The sequence below is a fragment of the Ochotona curzoniae genome, unplaced genomic scaffold (assembly GCF_017591425.1).
Source record: "Ochotona curzoniae isolate NIBS_2020 unplaced genomic scaffold, NIBS_Ocur_1.0 scaffold_3835, whole genome shotgun sequence".
Classification (NCBI taxonomy): Eukaryota; Metazoa; Chordata; class Mammalia; order Lagomorpha; family Ochotonidae; genus Ochotona; species Ochotona curzoniae.
The window spans coordinates 21634982-21655551 of record NW_024467114.1 but is presented as its reverse complement, the minus strand read 5'-3'; the positions used below and the strand labels follow the sequence as shown (position 1 = coordinate 21655551).

Below are 20570 nucleotides of genomic sequence, written 5' to 3'. Positions count from 1 at the left end.
CTTCCCCCACTCCCACATTAAGAATAATTTCATAGCCTCTGTTGTTTGGGGACGATACTAGCACCCACTGGCAGTCTGCTAGATCTGTGCTCAGTGGAGCCCTTCCATCTCTGAAAGCAGAGACACTTAGCAAAGCAGGGGCGAAGCCTAGAAAAGGAGTGCAGTTCTTTAACATCTTAGCCTAGTGCTCTAAGAATAATTCACTGTTTAACTGATGCACAAAGTTGTGGTCTGCTTTTTTATGATGCTAAAACTTGTAGCATTGGTTCCAGTTCCATTCAATAAATATTTGAGTACCTATTGCACCAGCTCTATAACTTTAATTTGCAGCATATCTAAAACATCCCGTGGTCCTTTCCTATAATTCGTATGACTCATAATCCAAGAAGGCCGAGCATTTGCAATGGAAAGCACCATGATCAGGGAGCTAGAGAAACCCTGCTTCCCCGCACTATGACGTGAAGTAGCTGGGGAAGTTATTTACTTCTTAGCTCTCAGTGTGTTGTTTCTAAAAGTAACAAACTTCTAAAAAGTTATTTCTCACGTAACTTTCACTTCTAAAGTGAAAGGGCCAGGAGTAATAGATTTCTAAGATTTCCCATGGTTCCAAAAAAAAAAATAAATAAAAGCAGCATTTCTGTCTTAATCCCAAGAACAGTCAAATAGAAACACTCCTAGTGATTCATATGTATAACCTGCTCCATCACCGGAACCCTTCCAAACATTAGGTGGGGTAGGGGTTGGACATGGTGCTCCTCAGGACTGTGATGAATAGTAACCCAGTGTGCAGACTGCTGAATACACCTGCAGAAACCATCTCCCTTGTAAACAAATGTAATCTGGTTGTTTCAAACAACAGGCATGGGTCCACAGGACACTCCCTGTAAATCAGGTTGTGTTTCCCCAGCTCTGTCTATGCAGTGCGTTGCTCCAGGTCCCTGTCAGGGCCTGCTCAGCTGAGACTGGGCGTCTCTCTGGTGTTACTTCCTGCTCTTCCTGGCTCTTCTTCCCTCCCTCTTCATTCAAAGCTCAGCTCCTGATGTCACCTCCTCCAGAAGCTTAAACTTTTGTTGTGAATTTCCAGGTCATGTTCATTCCTCCTCTTACATTCACGTCCTACCTTGTATGGTAGTCATTATAAATAGGCCTTATCTCCCGAGCTAGACTGCAAGATCCTTGCTAACACACTCCTATATCATTATGAAATCTAAACCAAGTCTTCGTGCCCGGCCTGCTGCCCTCTCTACAAGGTATAACCCTCACACAACTCTGGAATTCCTTCTGCCCTGTCTCAGTGTTTGGTCTAATGGTTCTGTTTCCTTAGGTCCTTTTTCGAAGGGTCTGTTTACTCCTGTTTTGGGGAAGTTGGGTTGATGTAATTCTTCTAGAAGGAACTTGGAAACTTCAATCCATGTTCCTAAATTGTTGTGTTGGGTTGAATTTTCCAGTGAGAATTCAGCACCAGTTCTGAGAAGAGACTAATATGATTTCACTAACTGCGGGTCTGTTTCCCTTTTAGTCTGATCAGGTTAAATATTTTATTTTAGAAGAGAAGAGAGGAGACAGCACTTTGTCTGAGATTGGGACGGACTATGAGCTAAAAATTGGTCTTGGGGCTCCATTACTTCCATCCCTTCAAAATATGTCAAAAACAGAGACAAACACATTTTCTTCTGCTCTGGATTTTACTCAAGGTTACCTGAGGATTCGGATGAAAGCAGATCTGTGTGCAAGTATTCTTTTTGACCCTGACTCTTTCAGCTTTGTATAGACCATCTGGCAGAGTATAGACTGTGGTTGGAAGGCAGTGGCACATGCACAGGAAAACCATCACACAAGTTCTTCAGGGAGAGAGGCTATTCTTGCAGAAATGGGGCCACTGGCCAAGAAGGCAGCATGGGGTAGCACAGGTGCCAAAATCCCAGGAGGATTTTGGATTTGCACTGACAGGGGAGTCTGTACCCCAAAGCACCATGCAACTTATTACGGAAATGCCAAATATGGCTAGACCTTTGCCTAAAGAACTCTGTCAAACTGTGAAACTGCTTGGCTAGAGCCAGGTAAGGCACATCAGTGACCTTCAGCTGCATTGCATGTGTTTTATATCGAAGTGCTGCCCAGGGTGCCAAAAGTCTCCCATCTTCGCCTTTGTTCCGTTTTTTGTAAATCAAACCGCAAGGAACAACTTCATGTCAAACTCGGACCAGGGATAATCTTTTTAGATGGATGGTGTTTACCTCGTGAAGCACCACTGCTGCTACTGATTTCCACAGAACAGTTTTCCCTTTCACAGGTCATTCATCGATATTCTTCTCCCCAAATTATCCTTCTTTATGATTAGTAAGCACATTACACACGTTGATTTTTTTCAGGAATTTGACTGACCCTGGAGTTATCGGCGGGCAGGGGAGGGAGGGGGGCAGGGGGAAGCAACCACACACCATCTCTCTTCTCTTTTAATTTAAATTTTACAACTAAAAATTTGTTTGGAGAGGGAAATGGAGCGTGGTAAGCTAATGACAGCTTTCCCTTCCTTAGCTTTTCCCACGTCGGAGCCACATGCTCCTATCAGCTGCCGACTGTGTGGGGAAGTTGGCAAGGCTGTACTCATTAAAGGGAAGCCTGGAAACCACTCGGGAAAAGGAAAACAAATAAACAGCCAAAAACGCAGGAAAAGGAGACGAAATGTGTCAGCAAAGGTATAGGTTCTATAACTCGTGCTCCTGCATTTTGGATCTCTCTTGGTGGGGAGCGCAGAGGGAAGGGAGAGGTGGCAAAAGCTTAGCTGGTGCGGGATTCGCTGTTGGACCCGCCCGGGTGACTGGGGTCTGGACAGAGTGGCACGTCGGTAACTTGCCTTTCACCCTGCCGGGGAGGACACGGCATAAACGGGGTCCATCAGCTCCCACTGCCTGCCATGCATCCTCATGCCACCCTACACCTTCATAAGGACGTTACACAACTCCTCTCTCCTCCGTCGCATCCCTTAGAAGTGGTGCCACGGTGGTGCTTTGGGGATTACAGGACCAGATGCCCCTAGCGACGTCGTAGCAGCCCTGGCGACAAGGGTGCAACCAAGACCGCACAGCGTGCTGCTGGGGCCTCCGGTGGCGGCCCAACCCGATTTCGGCAGCTGAGCGGGTCCCTCCCCTTTGCGTGTTTCGCGGGTGAATGAATGGTTAGTCAAACAGCACCACCCCGCCCCCGTCAGCCCGAGATTGGAAGGGAGGAGTCTTGGAGCGACGGTTCCACTTTTTACGAGCGAAAGGCATTTGCCCCCATGCGTTTGTTAATGGACCTTGCGCGTCGCTCAGACTTGTGCCTTCCCTAGCGTAGGACCAGACACGAAAGCACGCCACACCGACCTCTTGCGCCCCTGGCTTGGGAAGTGTGAGGTCGCGCCCTGCCTGAGGGGAGAGCGGCGGCGCGTGTAAAGTCGGGGGTTTGCTTGTGCGGGGCAGGAATCCCTTCCCACAGCAGGAGCACCCGGGAGCGCCCCGCGTGCCGCTGGCTCCTGGGCTTGGGACACAGGGGCGTGGGCGCCGCGGCATCCCCCGTGGGCGGGGAGGGCTCTCCCAGGAAAGGGAGGAGGCGGCGCGCCAGGCGGTGGAGACGCACCCTCCCAGCAGCGATCCGCGAACGCCCGGGGCGGGCAGCCTCCCGGGAGGTGCTGGAGAACCCGCTGCACACCAGTACACGACGCGCTCCCGGCGCGGGGGTCCCACACTCCCTCCTGGGTCCGGCCGGCAGCAGTGGATCCCGGGGTCGGAGCGACCTGGGAGCCCGGGACTTGGGCGCCGGAGCGAGCGCGCGCGCCGGCTGGGCACAGGGCCGGCGGGAGGTGGGAGCGCAGCGATCGAGGACGCGGCGGCAGCTCCCGCGCCCGGAGCAGCAGCTGCATCGGGCGCCGGCGGTCGCCGCTCGGCTGGTGCGCGGTCCGCAGCGCCGCAGCTTCTCTCCGACAGCCCCCCGCGCCTGGCCCCCTCTCCCGTAGGGAAGGGCTGCCGACTCCGCCGCGGCGAGCCACACTGCTTTCAAAAAAAAAAACGCCGCATTGGAGGAGCCCGGCCGCAGGACCCCTCCTCCGGGGGCGCCCCCCACCCCCTCGCCGCGCCTCCCGCCCGCCCCCGCGCCCCCTCCCCCGCGCCCGGGCGCCCGCCTCCCTCCGCCGCCGCCGACTGTCTCCCGACGCGCCGGCCGAGAGTCCTTTTTGACTGCTCGCGGCGGCAGCCGAGCTGAGGCGGCGGCGCGGGACCTGCAGTCGCCCGGGATTCCCTCCAGGTGACGATGCTCTGGTTCCCCGGCGTCAGGGCTCTGGCTGAGCGTCCCCGCCGGCGCTCGCCGGGGATTACCTGCTGCGTCCTGCTGCTGCTCAATTGCTCCGGGGTCCCCATGTCTCTGGCTTCCTCCTTCTTGACAGGTAGGTCGGCGGTGAGGGGCGGAGGCAAGGACCCTCCGGGACGCGGGTCTGATACCTGGGAGAGGAGACGCTGGCAGACCCCGGGGATGGCACCGAGGGTGGGGAGTGCGCACCTTGGCGCCTGCCTATCTCGGGGCATTGGGGATGAAGCGGAGCGCACAGCGGAGGAGTAAGGGGTGGGCTGGGAAAGGGTGCCTTGGCTATGGGCTTCATGCGGACAGAACACACACTTTTATTTCGGATTTTAGAAATTCCCTTGTTTTTCATATTTCCCTCAGCACTTATTTTAATCTCTTCCTTCCTATACAACTAAGAAAAAAAAAATCTGCGCAGTTTCCCGCACATTTTCCGGTGAGCTCCCAGGTTGCCAAAGTGCGGAGGGAGTGCTTCCCGACGCCCCAGCTTTGCAGACCTTGAGTGTAAGGAAGGGCAGGGGAGCTGGGCAGGCGCTAACAAGGATGCGTTTTCAGGTAGGTGAAGACCTCGGCCGCTCTTCCGAAGGACATACTTTGCTGACACCTGGTGCAGAAAAGAAACTGTGGCGGCAGTTTCTAAGAGAAAGCAAGGAAGATTGCGTTTCCGAAATGCGCACCAGCCCGGGGCAGGCAGACCTGTTTGTTAGGCCTGTTTGTGGACACATCCGTGAATTTTGTTCACATTAAACATCTTCCCTAAGATAGGGATCTCTGAGTCTGGAGGGAGTGTGTTCAACTGAAATGCTAAGGAGAGAACGAGAAATGCAGCGAACGGCTCAGAACTGCTTAAGCCATTGGAAAATAGAAAATCTTCCTATAAATTAGTTGATTTTTTTTTTAAGTTTAGCTATATAGCTAAGTAGGAATTACACAATGACAGAAACTTGTTTTTGGTGAGTTTGTTCATTTAAAACTCATGAAGAATTTGTGGAATTTAGGTAGACCTTTCTCGAAGGATTAGTGTAAAAATCTTGAATTTTGTGATAATGTCACTAAGTTGTATGTCATGGAAGGGGGAAAAAAAAAGCATTGTTGGCTCCTTTCAGGTTCTGTTGCCAAATGTGAAAATGAAGGTGAAGTCCTCCAGATCCCGTTTATCACTGACAACCCCTGCATCGTGTGTATCTGCTTGGTAAGTGCGGAGAGCAGGTGACCTGCACGCCCCTTACGCCCTCTCACAGCACAAGCCAGGTCTGACGCTTTGCTTTGAATCATTCCAAAAGCACTGAATTCAATCAGGCTGCTCTGTGGCGGTTTCCGTTTTATGAGGCTGGGGATTTCTTGACATCATGACCTTAGAAGTGAACTTACCGTGGACTTCTGTGTGTCATTGCCATGCTGCAAAGGGCAGCAGCATGCCATGTCTCTTCCTGGCAGTGGCTGTCCCCGACAGATCACAGGCGCTGCGGCCCTGGTATTGTCATCCGGTCCAGGTCAGGGATAAAGCTTTTTGTGACCACAAGAGATGCCCGCCACGAAGGACAAGTCCAGGGGCCGGATGTGGTGGTGAACATCTTTACTGAGGTCTCAAGTGCAGGCTTCCTGGGCCCACCAGGACAGTTCTAGCCATGACAGACACAGATAACCCTGAGCAGCCAGAGGCTTGGTTTATTAACACTTGCACTGGCTGGTCGACTTAAAGCCATGATTTATTTTTAAATTATTTTAGCTTACGAGGTAATGTTAAGGCCAGGAGGTTACCACTTGAGGGAGATTCAGTTACATGAGTAAAAGTTTTTGAGATGAAACATAGACCCACCACGGGCAACATTTTTGCTTCCAAGAGCTTTTGTACCCATCACTTTTGGCAGACCTGATTAATAACTGCACAACACAGAACCCTACTGGAAATAGGTGAGGCAGTTAAAAGCAAAGCTCAGAGTGACCACCAGGACGGACCTGCTGGGATCGGCAGGAGTGGTCCCTCGTCTTGATGTGAAAGCCGAGCCAACTTTTCTCCAAGGTGAGGGATCAGGTCAGTGTTACCAAATGAGGTCTGGGTGAAGGTGAATGCCTTATCAAATGGTTATCAGTTTCCGAAGAAAATCAGCAGAAGCTAGTGAAAATGTACCATGCCTCCTCAGACCATATATTTTACTGACTGATAAAAGCAAGAGAAAAAGCTAAGAGAGCCAGGGATTCTTTAAATTTCATTTATGAGTTGGTATATTAATGATCTTTTACTAGCAAACATGTTGGAAAAGAAGCTTTTGAATTTAAATCCTAAATCATGTATCTATTCACAAATTCTGTTGTGTGTGTGTGTGTGTGTGTGTATAACCTTTCGTTTTCTTTATAATACGAGTGAATTATTTTATGTTAACCTCTAAAGATTTCAGCCATCCTGACCGAGTAATATTTAAATGTGCTGAGAGCACCACATATGAAAATACTGTTTTTCTTGTTGGCAGTGTTACTATTTATGAAGTTTAAATATACAGTTTGAGCTTTGTAGACTGTTCCCAAATACCGTTATGAAAACCCTTCTACACAGCATTTTCTTTGCTGTACTCCTACCCTGGTGGGAATACTGCTTTATTCTGAGAGTAGAGGGTTTAGCAATAAGAAAATGTACATCAGAATCCTGCCATTAAAAAGATAAAGGATAAATCAGGAAAGGAAAGAAATTCGAGTGGGAATAGCATTTATTGACAAGAAGTATTGAGGAAGTTCACAAAGGTATTAGGTGCGTGTAAGTCTTTGACAATTAAAGTTTGCTATCATGTGGCAGCATCTGCGTTCAGTGGGTCCTGTCAGAAATCCCTGGCACTGAGGCAAGGGTTCTCCGTTATACAGCGGGTCCCTGACAGCTTTCTTTCCTGGGCTGCAAGGATCAGGGATGTGTCATCAATGCCTTTACAAGGGGTTTGAGGCTGTGATGCCGAGTTGTCACACTCGCTGTCGCTTCCACGTGTCATGTCTTACTAAAGTTGAGTCAGGATAGGTACGCAACCATTTTGGTCTGGGTAAGTACTCTTGTACGTTTCTGCAGCATCCACTGCACTCTTGGGGTTTCAGACCACACTCGATGGCCTACGGGCCACTTCCATTTTGATCCTTAGCCTGGGAGGTGACCACGTATGGCATGCTGTTGATTTTAACCATAGCAACATGAGGTAGAACACTTTTTATTCACCAGTCATTTTTCTAAGCCTGTATAATTTCTTTTAATCCTCACAAAAATCCTGGAGGGGTTTTACCTGTGGTTTGGAGAGGAGGAGGCTGAGTAGCTTATGAAGGCTTCGATGTCTAAAATTAGTGCTGCTACTTGGTCCTGTCTGTGTTGGGAACACATGCCTATGCTCATGAGAAATGGGTGATTTGTTAAGTGGATGCCAAAAAGAAGCAGTGAGAAAATAGACTGTGAACATGGCTTTCATGTTTTCTTATTCTTAGAGTCATTATCTCTTTTTGTGTGTGTGTCTTTGAGGAGTTTGGTTCTTTAATTTGGTAATCATGTTATATAGAAGGAAAAATCTTGTTTTGATTTTACTTGACCTGCAGGGAGTGTTAGTCAAGGGCTGATATGATGTATGCATATTAAGAGCATGTGGAACAGCCTCAGCTGTGCTTTGGGTAAAGACCACAGTAGTGTTTAGTTTGTGTCAGTGCAGGCTTTAGGCAGAAAGCTACCTTAGGATAAGCATAAACTCATACCATAGTTCAGAATATGCACTTAAAAAAAAACAAGAAACCAACCTCAGTGTATGCTTTAAAAAAATGTAACATGTTAGCAGTAGGAAGGAAAACGGTGGCTCAGTGTCACAGCTTGATAAAGCCTACAGAATCGGAACTAGCTCACTACTGTGCTCATCTTCAGAGTGACACTGGGCACAGTGACCACTGCAGGCAGAACTAGATGATTTGAGTCTCGTCATGGTCTGCCTGGACCTGCGCATCTTGCCACAGCCGGCCACAGTACAAGAACAACCTACTTGCTAGCTGGGAATGAATTCTGTTCAGCAGTGTAAGGGCCAGAGAGCCTTGCTTCATCTTCTACACAGGTGGTGAGGAGTCAAAGTCCGGTGCTAAAGTCTGATGGCTGGATGGCTGTTTAGGGTAAAGGTGCACCTGCTCTATTTTTAGTGAAAAAGCCAAACACTGGCTCCTTCAGCATGGCCTGGAGCAGAGATTGGACTTCCTACAGTTTTGTGCGATTCTCCCCAACCCCTCCTGCTTGCTAGTATTGTTATCTTCATAATGCCTTGGGAGACAGTACAGTAAGAGCCATCCACACGGATATCAATGCACCTGAAACAGTTCTCTGCCTGCTGAGAAGTGGTCCTCACCCTCCGCAGCCCCTTTCCCTTTAGACACAGCATCGGAGGAAATTGTCGATGCTAGTGTGTTCGGTCCAGTCCTGGAAACCTGAGAAAACGGTGGAGGCCAGGATTCAGAAAACCAGAAGTCAGAGCTTAGTTTGGCATACACTTTGTTCAGCGAAAAACATTATTCTGAGGTTGAAATTTCCTCTTTTAAATCCAGAGGTGCAATGTCGAAATGGACCCTTCGCTCATAAAAAGCAATGTGAAATTCAGTGTTACAAGAAGCAGGGCCCCACCTATCTTGGAGCCAACCAAATAGTGAAAACAGAGCAGACTTTGTCTGCTGGGCTTCCACTTTTTTAATCACACACAGAAAATTCCTCTATCGCTGGAACAAGTAGCTCTCAGCATCTTAGCTTCTCACGGATGCCTTATCTCCACAAAATCCTCATGTTTTTTGTTGTTCAAATTAGCTGGCTGGAGACTAGATGTCCATTATCTGAGCAAGTGTTAGGCATATGTGTGAGAATGAGAGAGATAATGTTGCATCAGGAGTCAGTTCAGTTCCTCTGTGTGTGTGTGTGTGTGTGTGTGTGTGTGTGTGTGTGTGTGTGTGGTGAGGCAGGTTGTGGAAGAGATGTAAATTAGTCCAGATGTGTTCAGAAAGATACTGCTCTTGGTATGTGCACAAACAAGGCTACTGCAAAAACATTCGTGGAAAAAATAGAATTCGAAGGTAAGTTAACTTTGGTGCAAATTTGAAAATCTAGGTACCATTGCACACTTAATTTCCTGTTCTTTTTGTTTCTTTCTAAATGTTACATACTCATTAGGGAATCAAATGACTTTTTGATTGATTAACATTGTCTAGAAGGTGATGGGGCCCATTGCATGTCAATAAGGTACCTGGGGCTAGGTACTGTGGTACAGTAGGCTAAGCCTCAGATTGTGGTGCCAGCAGACATGGGCACTGATTCATGTCCCAGCTGCTCCACTTCCAATCTGATTTCCTGCTTATGGCTTGGGAAAGCAGCGGAGGATGGCTCAAGTGCCTGACATCCTGTACTCACATGAGAGACCTGGGAGAAGTTCCTGGCTCCTGGCTTTGGATTAGCTCATCTCTGGCCAGTCTGGCCGTTTGGGGAATGAACCAGTGAAGGAAGCTCTCTCTCTCTCTTTTTCTCCCTTTATGCAAATCTCTCTTTCAAACAAACAACAGCAAAAAACAAATCTTACATTATAAAAGAATGGTTTGAGAGGAAGACAGCCAGTTTCTAGAATTGTGCTGTCAGGTTCACAAATTATTTTTGTTTGCCTTTTCCTCAGGCTAAGAGAGCCAGCACAGATCTCCGGATGCCACACAATTCTTCAGAGACAAAACTGAAGTTGGTGAAGTTGGTTGTTTCTCCACTAGAGCTATTTGTTTCCTACCTAAAAATGTGTACAGAAGCCTTCACAGCTCTTGGAGAGTAGTTTCAACCTCCTCAGGCTGATAACAGGGCCTCTCTTTGGGGGAGAGTTAGATTGATTTTGTAACACAAACCAAGTCTGGAATTTTGAAAGCCCTTCAAAAGGAGGCCCAGGCTTTGGCTGGCATCAGATCGTTTTGGTAAGGAGCTTGGCCCAGGCACCAGACAAGGCTAGGTTCAAATCTTAACTGATGCCTGAGTTGTGACAGTTGCTTCCCTTTTCCACGCCTCGTTCTCCTTATCTGAAGAGTTCATAATAATGTCCAACTCACGGAGTTGCTTTGAGAATTAAAGAAGATGTACAGCACTTAAGTCTGGACCCATGGCTTGGCGTATAAATATTCTGGAATGCATTTTTATTGTTATTGTTTATAATGATCTTTCTACTGTCTTAAAAAATATATAGATGTCATTTGAAAGATAACCAGAGAATGAGAGGGGGTGTGGTTTGTGGGTGGGGTTGTGCTCAAATGATCTGTCTGCTGGTTCACTACACAGTTGCCTCCAGTAGCTGGGGCTGGGCCAGACCAAAGCTAGAATCCAGGAACTAAAGCTGGGCATCCGTGTGGGTGGCAGAGACTCAACCACTTGAACTGTCACCTGCTGGTGTGCCACGTGCATGTTGGCAGGAAGCTGGAATGAGGAGCAGAGCTGGGACTTGAACCTAGTCCACGTGATGCAGGGTGCAGGCGTTACCCAGAGGCCACTGCTCTTCATTGACTTCTCATTTCATCTTATGGAACAGGATACGAAAGTTCATCAGGAAGGGATGATGGTGCCCAGCTCACCCATCATCACTGATCTTACTTCAGTAATGCTCGGTGAGTTTTTCTGTCCTTCCAGACTTGGACCGAGCTGATTCGTGCTGCTTCCTTACTGGTCTAGGATTCTGTGTGTGCCCTGGTGTTAAGTTTTCCCCGTCACTCTCTATTAAACGTTAAAAAAAGAAAAGAAAAATCTTTCCATGGAAGAGGGGCCTCCTTTTTGCAGAGTATTTACATCTCTGCGCCTGTGGGGTCACCTTCACTTGTACTTTTATTGGCAGAGGAATAGAGTTGGGACTTGGGAGCAATGCGATTCTGGAAAAACTGCCTAGTGCTCTGGCATCATGGGGATTTTCCTGGCCCTCCTTGTGGAAGTCTCTCGACCCCGTTCCAGACTTGAGTGTGTTTTTTTGCTGCCTCCTTTCTCGTTGCTCCCCTTCTACAGCCCCTTCCCTTTTCAAGCAAGTACTCGTTCAGTTTTGCCACCCTGGTTCTTTAGCATGGGCATCTGCAGTCACCTGTGTCTTCAGTGGAGGAAAGAATGCCAGGGGGAAGAGAGTTCTTTCTCGGGTTGGGAAAACAAATAGTACAGCAGAACTGGGGATGGCAGGAGAGTAGGGCAAGGCAGAAACAATGGACAATAAAGCCAGTTCAGAAGAATTTGTTGAATCAGTGTGAATGGAGGATATCAGTTTTTCACACCCTCTTCTGTGGCTCTTTTAACCGAGGAAGTATATCAGATCCTTTGTGCTTTGAAAGTATATGAATAACACCACCTATCAAGGCACTGAGAGGTCAAGTGTGCTTGTTGAACTTGGTTGAGATCAGCAAATGAGCCGGGCATATATTTTAAGACCTGTTGATTCTCAATTCTAATTCTGTAAAATGCTGTGCAAGGCACTTAGGGATAGCAGGTTATAAATACAATAATATTATTGTTCCTTCCTTCTTTCCACACCTCACCCCACTTCTATTTTACTTGATTCCTTCTAGCCTTTCTTTTGTGTTTGAAGCATTGTGCTGGTGGGGTGCCTTGCAAAGACAGTTATCTGACAGCCAGCCTCAAGATGGGGACAGCACATGCATAAGTTGTATAGGATTGACGGAGAAGCGCTGTAATGGATTTAAACCTCTGAACTCAGGTGTTGTAGATGAGTTCTGACATGTGTTGTCTGGGGTCCTGATGAGAAGAGATGGTCCAGGCAAGACTTCCCTGGAGGGAACACACAGAAGAGGTGTGTGATAATAGTGACATCCAGTGTGCCCATAGGAGCAGGTGGATGGGAGAGTAGCTTTTGAATACAGTAGCAAGATCAGTTCTGGTCATGGCTTGGTAAGAACCAGCCTATATTTTTGCATGGATACGTGACACAGTTAGGTATGCTTTAAATAAAGGCTTTTGTGAGCTTTTGTTCGAGGGATTTAGAGAATGGTAAGAGACTACAGGGTTGTGATATGGTCAGAAAAAGCAGTGGCCTGGAGCAGAGGTGGGCGATTAGAAGTAGAATGAAGGCATCTCTCTCCTTATAGGCGCAGAGATACTCCACTGTGGCCTGATCCATTTGGCAAGTTCAGTCTGGCAGGTATTATCGTAGCATGTATGCTTCCTTGCAGCACACATTTTAGATGTTACCCCAAATTTGATAGCTTATCTTTAAAAAATGTGTTGTGATTTTGAGCACCTCTAGGTTCACGGGAACATTTGAAAATCCAAGTTGATAGTATGTGAAGATAAAATAAATGGTGGAGGTGAGACATAGGGCGAGCGGAAAGAAAGGGCATTTTGGGAGGTGAAGGGTGTAGGTTGGTGATGATGAGTTTAGACTCGATGAGGTGAGTTTCACAGGCCTTCTGAGTCAAAAAGTCCAGTGAGCTCTGGCAAGTGTGCAGCTCGACTTTATCGGAGAAAGCAGGACTAGAGGACTGCAATGCATCAACTGCAAGGAAGTCAACTTGGGAACTTTGAATATCATTGATCTGTTTCACTTGCGAAGCAATGAAAATTGAAACTTAAAGAAAAAAGCCTGGGGTGGGTTCAGTGTGGTACCCTAACAGCTAAACTTGCCTTGCACGCCTGGGATCCCACATGGGCACCAGTTCTAATCCCAGCATCCCGCTTCCCATCCAGCTCCCTGCATGTGGCCTGGGAAAGCAGTCAAGGATGGCCCAAAGTCGTGGGACCCTGCACCTGCATGGGAGACCTGGAACAGGTTCCTGGCAACTGGCTTCAGATCAGCTAAGCTATCTTACTATCAGTCTCTTCTCTTTGTATACCTGACTTTCCAATAAAAATAAATCTTAAAAAAAAGTGGAATTCACTAGAAGAAGAGTTACATTTAGAAGAAGGATAGAAAAGGAGAAACCTATTGAAGAACATATTGAGAAATATTTACAGAGGCAGAGAGAGAACAAGGTTAGCACAGGCCAAGGAAAAAAATATTTAAAAAAGACAACCACTGCTAACTATTGAAGCGTCTCTGGTTGCAGATCCTTTTTAAATTTTTTAAAAAAGATTTATTTATTTTTACTTGAAAGGCAGATTTACAGAGAGAAGGAGAGACAGAGAAGAAGATCACCCATCTGCTGGTTCACTTCCTGAAATGGCTGCAATGGCTGGAGCTGAGCCAATCTGAAGCCAGAAGTCAGGAGCATCTTCTGGGTCTCCTATGCTGGTGCAGGGTCCCAAGGCTTTGGGTTGTTCTTGACTGCTTTCCCTGGCCACAAGCAGGGAACTGCAATGAAAGTGGGACTGCTGGGACAAGAACCGGCACCCATATGGGATCTTGGTACTTGCAGGAGAGAATTTAGACAATTAAACCATTGTGCTGGGTCATTGGTTCAAGGTTCTAGAAGAAAATCATTGCTGCCTTGGACTACTGGAAGCAGTGAACAGTGTTGCCTGCCTCCCAAGTAGCTGCTACACATTTGCACATGGAATTGAATTGATTTGTGCATAAATGGAATTTGGTGGGACCCCACTTGTCAGAAATCCAAAGCTAAGATTGCTGTAGGAGTTTTGAACACTTTAATGCCAAAATCATAAATTTTCCAAACTTTGATTTTTAAAAGATCTTAGCAAATATGAATATATAAATAGCACATCAAATTTTAAAAGGTACCAAAACAAAACTAATTTTATGGATTGAAGTAACAGGCCTTTTTTTCCCCAAATATTGTTGGAATGTTTCTACAGTTGAATATAAAATGGACCAAGCCACATTGAGGCTTTTTTTTTTAATTAGTAATAAGAGCAACAATATAAAAGTATCTGGCTAATATAAAATCTTAGTATTATAAACTTTAAAGTTGGCTCTATTAAACTATTAACCATGCTTTAAATATTGTATAATTAATATCTTAAAATTTAGATGTTTAGGTAGAAAGCTTTTTTGTGAAATTTTAGTGCTAATTTTTTCAGTGAAATATAGTTGTGTGGTATGGACCTTTGTGTCAGAATTTATGGGCTCAGGTCTCCCCCTACACTTGGCAGCATGGCCGTTGTGCACCATGGAACAGGCACCTTGCTCCCCCGCTTGCCTTCATTGGCATACTGGGCCAGTTACCAGGGTGTGTGTTCCTGGGGAATTGCAAGTGAGTTAAAAATGCAGTGAGATTTGCAAAAACTCATTCAATAAACCACATTAATGCAACTCTTTATTTAAATGTTATTTACTTGTAAAAGTAAGATTAACATATTTTTCTTTTAATATTTATGAGTTTTTACAATTTATTTTGACTTTATGTGGAAGGCACAAAGGTGGAGATGGCCAGGTACTGAGAGATCTTCCATCTACTGGGTGACTCACAGAATGCAGGAGCTAGGTCAGGCTGAAGGCAGCAGCCAGGAACTCCATCCAGGTCTCCTACATGGATAGCAGGGACCCATGTGCTTGCACGGTCCTCTGCTGCCTCCCACGTGCACAGAGGAAGCTGGAGAGTTGGAATCACAGGCTGTGTGAGTCAAAACACAAGCTGTGTGTGTGAGTACCTTGAGAGGACATCTGCTCTCACTGTCTGAATGCCTTTCTGCCCATGTGATTCTTCCAGGAAGTGAGTCCATGAGCCGTTTCTAACACAGTTTACTCTCAGCACCTATAAACAATATTCACTCTTGAGTTTCTCAGGGTGGGCAGTGGAACTTTAGAAGAGAGAGCTGAGGTTCCTTTTGATCAAAGATGGAAATATGGGTCTGACATGATGGCTCAATTAGCTAATCCTCCACTTTCAACCACCAGCATCCCATATGGATGCTAGTTTATGTCCCAGTCACTCCATTTCAATCTAGCTAATGGCTTGGGAAAGCAGTGAAGGATGCTGCAAGGCCTTGGGACCCTGTACCCACATGGGAGACCTGGAAGAAGCTCCTGGCTCCTGGCTTTGGATCTGCTCAGCTCTGACCACTGTGGACATTTGGGGAGTGAATCAGCAGATGGAAGATCTTTCTCTCTGGTTCTCCTTCTCTCTGTAAATCTGCCTTTCAAATAAACATAAACAAAAAGTTAAAAAAAAAAGGGGGGAAACAGACCAAAGATGGAAGTCCGATGTGCTATTTGGGTCTTAGTGAGGAGGGTTGCTCCTTTGTTTTTCAACTCCCATGGTTCAGCTGCTTGATCTATGTCTTTCCATGGTTGTCTGCACAGAAAGACCCAGGGGCACTTGGTGTGGAGTCAGGGAGGGCCATGGGGAAAGCATAAATGTCTGTGATTGATTGGGCTCCTGTTCCTGACATCTCTATGCCCTGTGACATGCACAGTGCAGTGTCCTGCTTCTCAGGAGAGCAGGCCCTTCTGCCTAACTGTGGGTGGGATCGCATCCTGCAGAGGCAGGCATAAATGAATTGGGGTGCTTGGGTTCGGTTACACGAACCTTACAGATTCGTCAGCTTTGTCTGCCTGGGACCGGCCATCATGTCACTGCTCTAGGAGCATGCTGCTGATTCTCTGGCAGCGTGTTCTACCTCCCAGTGCAGTTACTTGGTCAGCTTCATGTTCCAGAAGCAGTGGGGAACCTTTTCTTTGCCAAGAGCCATTTGGATATTTGTAATGTTGTTTGTGGACCATGCAAAATTATCAACCTAAAAAATTGCCTGCTATGCATTCATTGAATTGTGAGTCTTGCCTGCAGTTGCCTTTGCAGGACCAGAATAAATAATTTTGTGGACCTTGTATGGCCCACGGGCTATATGGGCCAGATGTTCCCTACCCCTGTAAGATGTGAGCGCCTGAAGGATAACAGCATTGCCACTGTCATCTCCGATGGCCCCATCGTTTCAGCTAAGAGTCCACAACCTTGGGACTTGAGTGGGAGGTAGACTGCAGTTTCCTGTTTATAGTTTGGGTTAACACTCGGGAGAACTCCCCTCCCCTCCCCTCCCCCCAGGGTGGAACTCCAAGTTCCAAAACATGACTCTTCCAGAGAGTGTGTGTCCCAGAAGGTCACCCTCCTCTGTGAAAGACATCCTAAATAATCCTTCCAAAAGTCCCCTTTCCCCGTCGGATGCAATGTAAATTGCATTGGACATGAAGACCTCCTATACTTGTGATAAGAGGAGCCTTCCGTCCTGCCATTAGAAGCTGAAGTCTGGTGACTAGAAGGGAGTGTACAGGGAGCGGAGGCCTGGGACTGTCTTACTTGTATTTTCCAAAGTCACAATGAAAAGCGGCTCGTGATCCTCATAACTGGCACTTCCCCAGTCACTTCCAGCCCCCTTTCCGTGAGGCTAACTCCAAAATCTTGACACCAGCCTTCATGTTTATATTAGGTCTTGGATGTTAGCTCCTTTGGCTTCTGGAAGCTGACTCTGTTAAAAATTATGTTTTTCTTTTAAGGACAAAGGCCTCATTGTATGTACATGTCATGCAATGTAATGAGCTTTTTCTCTTTCTTATTTTAAAAATGTTAGGTTAGGGGTGGTACCTAACCCAAGATCTGCCAAGTGTGAAGTTCAAAGATCTGGAACCTGTCTAGCAATTGTAAGGTTTCACACAGATAACTCAGTAAGAGAAGAGAGAGTGGCGGGGCGGGGGAGAAGAGAGGTGATTGGCTGCCCCTTCACTAGCCACAGAATGTCCCCACAAGGCCTGCTTCTGGAATCACCATGAAAAAGGCACATCTGTGAGAGTGCCCCCCGAGGAGCCACTTCAAAGAGCATGATGGTGAAACGAGAAGAAGGAAGATGGTGATCATCAACTTGTACGACTTATCAAAATATCTCATGTGTTCTTGGTCAAGGACTTAGACTTTGGCCAAATGGTTTTCCAGAGCAGCCGGTGCTATAGGCTCCTCCTGCTCAAGTCCTGGTTTTCCTGGCCCTGTGTGGGGGGCCAGAGGAACTTGAAGCCAGCCTGGCCCGTGGTGGGGAGGCAGGAGAAGCTGAAACTGTGCTCCCTTTGCTTTGGGTCTCAGTGTCAAACTTGTCTCAATGTTCTTTACTTACCTGTTCAGCTGTTTCTTGAAAGACAGAGATAGACATCTTCCATCCACAGGGCCATTCCCAAAGTGCTTGTGCTCACTGTGCTGGGCCTGGCCAAAAGCAAGAGCTGGGAGCCCAGGCTAGTTCCCACCTGGATGGCAAGAGCTTGAGTGCTTCAACTAATGCATACTGCCTGAGCAGGAAGAGCAAATCAGGAGCAGGGTGGGTGGGGGAGGACTCCAGGCCAGAGTCTCTGATGCGGAGCAGGCTTCCCTGAGCTATCTTAACCATGCTACTAAATGCCCACCCTGTCTTCTTTTCCCCCTCATTCTCCTTTAACTTTTTTTTTTAAAGCTATCTTCCTAGATTCCCCTCTTTGAACCCGATTTATGCCCTGTAGCAATAACATTAGGATTTCTTTAGCCCTTTACTGGTCTCTTTCCGTGAGTAAGTAATTTGATGGCATCTTATTTAAGAAAATCAAGTACCGTCGGATTCATTTTCTATTTTATTTTCTAATTGAACAGAACAATCCTGCACTAAGATATCGAAGTCTCTCCCTGTGTTGTGTCTCTGGCTGGTGGCTTCCTCACTTGATTCTCCAAGAGCCTCCTTGGCCACATTTGACTGCCTTCTTCTCTTCCATTGCTGCTCAGAACTCTCTGAACTGCCTGCTGGGTGGCTCCCGCTTAGTGGATTTCCGGCATAAAAGCAGTAGCATCAAGAGATTCCCCAGCAGAGGTTTTGTTATTAGAGGGGCATTACTTTCCTGAAAGAGAGGACATGAGGGATAAATCAGACATTGTCCAACCGGGGAGCTGCCGTGTCAGAATTGTTAGGGGCCTGTGTTTATGAGACTGGAGTTGTGCTGATTTCCTGTTTTCAAGCACATGTGAAACAATGATTCTGGTGCCCAAGGGGACCCACCCGAGGTCAGCTGGAGCCCCATTAGCACACAGACGAAATTCCTTGTCCCTAAAGAGGTGACTCAGGTCAGGACTTGGGGGAAGAGCTGACTCGGGGGAGGGGCAGACGCCTGTCTTTGACTTCTCTGGGGGAACCAGCCCTTCCTTCACCCTGTTGGGATGTGCTGAAAATGCATGTACCGGCCGGTCATGGCTTCGTTTGCCTCCATGGGTGCACGTGTGTGAGAAGTAATAGTTGGGACTGATTAAAAAAATTTTTTTTTTTCTGTTTCATGTCATCTGTATTCTGTGCTATGGCAAAGAAACATTTTCTTAAACTACTTTTCGTGCTAGTTGGCCATGGTAGAGAGATCTCAGACTCCCTGACTTTGTAACATTCTTGATCTAGATCCGTGTTGAAACAGACTGCCGAGAAAACAGCAATTCCATTCACTTCAACCCAAAGTACACATTCGGTGCCGTTAGACATTTTAAGGAAGATCTTCATCCCAACAGGTTGTTGCCAGGTGCCTGAGCCAAGAAGTCTTTACTTTTCAGAGTGAATTTATGGCAGGTTGATGAAGTAAGAGTAAAATGTGGTGGTGTAATGAAATGTCTTTCAATCAGTGAGCCCCGTCGCTCAGAGTTCAAGGGCAGGATATCTGAGGATGGGGGGCCAAGGGAGGCCAGGAGGAAAACTCACTCAGCCTAGTGGGGGTGTACATGGTAGCACTCTGCAGGACATGTGGGAATTGCTTTGCAGGACTAAACAAGGAAACATGATTGATTGATGGTTATTAAATTCGGTACATGTTTACCGAGCATTCACGTTAATGATGTCCTGAGGCGCTACAAGGTGGGAGAAATATTATTTTCCCTGAACACACAGATTAAATTATGTTCCAGAAACTTTTGAAGTTAGACATCTTTTATTGCTTCAGATTTCTTTGAGAATTGATTAGCTTATGCAGATAAATTGACTAGCTGTAATGAATACATTATATATACTGTATGTAAAAGATGCATGTATATATAATTCACCAGATCAACCTAGAATTCTTTGAGGGTGCTGAGTTTCATATATTTATCCATCTGTACAGGTGTGCATTTCATATAACTTTTGGATGATGATTTTAGTTTGTGCACTATCTTTTATTACTAGTCTGAAAGTGTGGATGTGTGACGAAGGCCGTAGTTCTTCACAGGTGTCAGGGACCCTAGAATTGCCTTTTGAACACCGGTGAGCAGTAGCAGACGATTCACTGTGATCTGGCCCCGACAGCTTCGACTGCATCGTCCCTCTCACATGTCCGTTTCAACCACCTGTCTTCTCTCCCAGTGTGAACAAGTTGGTGGTAAGAATTTTGTTATCAGTCTCCTCTAACAACAGCAGTGATGGCCCTAGGATTTTAATGTATTGGGGAGGGTGTCTACAAATGCAGATTTCCCATGTCCTACTTCAGAGATCAGAAAATCTCCATTTTTAATAAATTCTTCTAATGGATTTTATGCACAGGTCAATTTTTGAAAGACTTTTCCCAAATGAAGTTTATTGGAAAGATGGTAGTTAGTTGTCACTCAAATTTTGTTACTGATAGAGAAACTTACTCTTATTTACACAATATTGTAAGTTTGTAAAGTTTTACACAACTGTGTTGTGCATTGGTTGTTGTTATTATTGAAATGCTCATTTTGCTTTTCCTGTCATCTTTTGTCAAACCTCTTCTAATTAAACCGCCAGAATTAATCCTTCTTTGAAGCGTTTATGTTGAATACTTTTACAAAAAGATTTATTTATTTTTACTGCAAAGTCAGATGTATAGAAAGGAGGAGAGACAGAGAGGAAGATCTTCTGTCCGATGATTAACTCCCCAAGTGACTGCAATGGCCAGAGCTGAGCTGATCTGAAGCCAGGAACTTCTTTCTGGGTCTCTCACATGGGTGCAGGGTCCCAAGGCTTTGGGCCATCCTCGACTACCTTCCCAGGCCACAAGCAGGGAGGGGGATGGGAAGCGGGGCTCCTGGGATTAAAATCATCACCCATATGGCATCCCGGCATGTTTAAGGCAAAGACCCTTAGATGCTAGGTCACCTCCCTGGGTCCTATGCTGAATATTTTCGTTATAAACCTTAGTTCTATCTACCCCCGAGTTTATTGTTTAAGTACTTAGCTCCCCTACTGGACTTAATGCTTCTTCAGGACAGGAATAATATGTAACTGTTCTCATAGTCCCTTAAAGCACCCAGAATAGCACCTTGCAAGCTTCTAAGTCTAGATGCATAGTTTATGAATAGTCTGTTGGTAAACTGGGGACAAGTCTGACTTTCAAACTACCCTTGTGAGATTGGGCCAACTTTTT

At 46.5% G+C, this 20570-nt stretch overlaps 1 protein-coding gene across 2 annotated transcripts in view; it reads left to right on the top strand.

The window, feature by feature from the left end:
* The first annotated feature begins 4133 nt into the window (after positions 1-4133).
* The window catches only part of BMPER (BMP binding endothelial regulator), a 231678-nt gene continuing 215241 nt past the window's right edge, over positions 4134-20570 (top strand). The window contains exons 1-2 of one of the 2 annotated variants that reach the window (XM_040964855.1): positions 4134-4420; positions 5442-5527. In XM_040964855.1, the coding sequence (XP_040820789.1) occupies positions 4288-4420; positions 5442-5527 (219 nt within the window). In that variant the 5' untranslated portion in view covers positions 4134-4287. The remainder of the gene's footprint in view (positions 4421-5441; positions 5528-20570) is intronic. The other variant, XM_040964857.1, reaches the window with a different exon arrangement.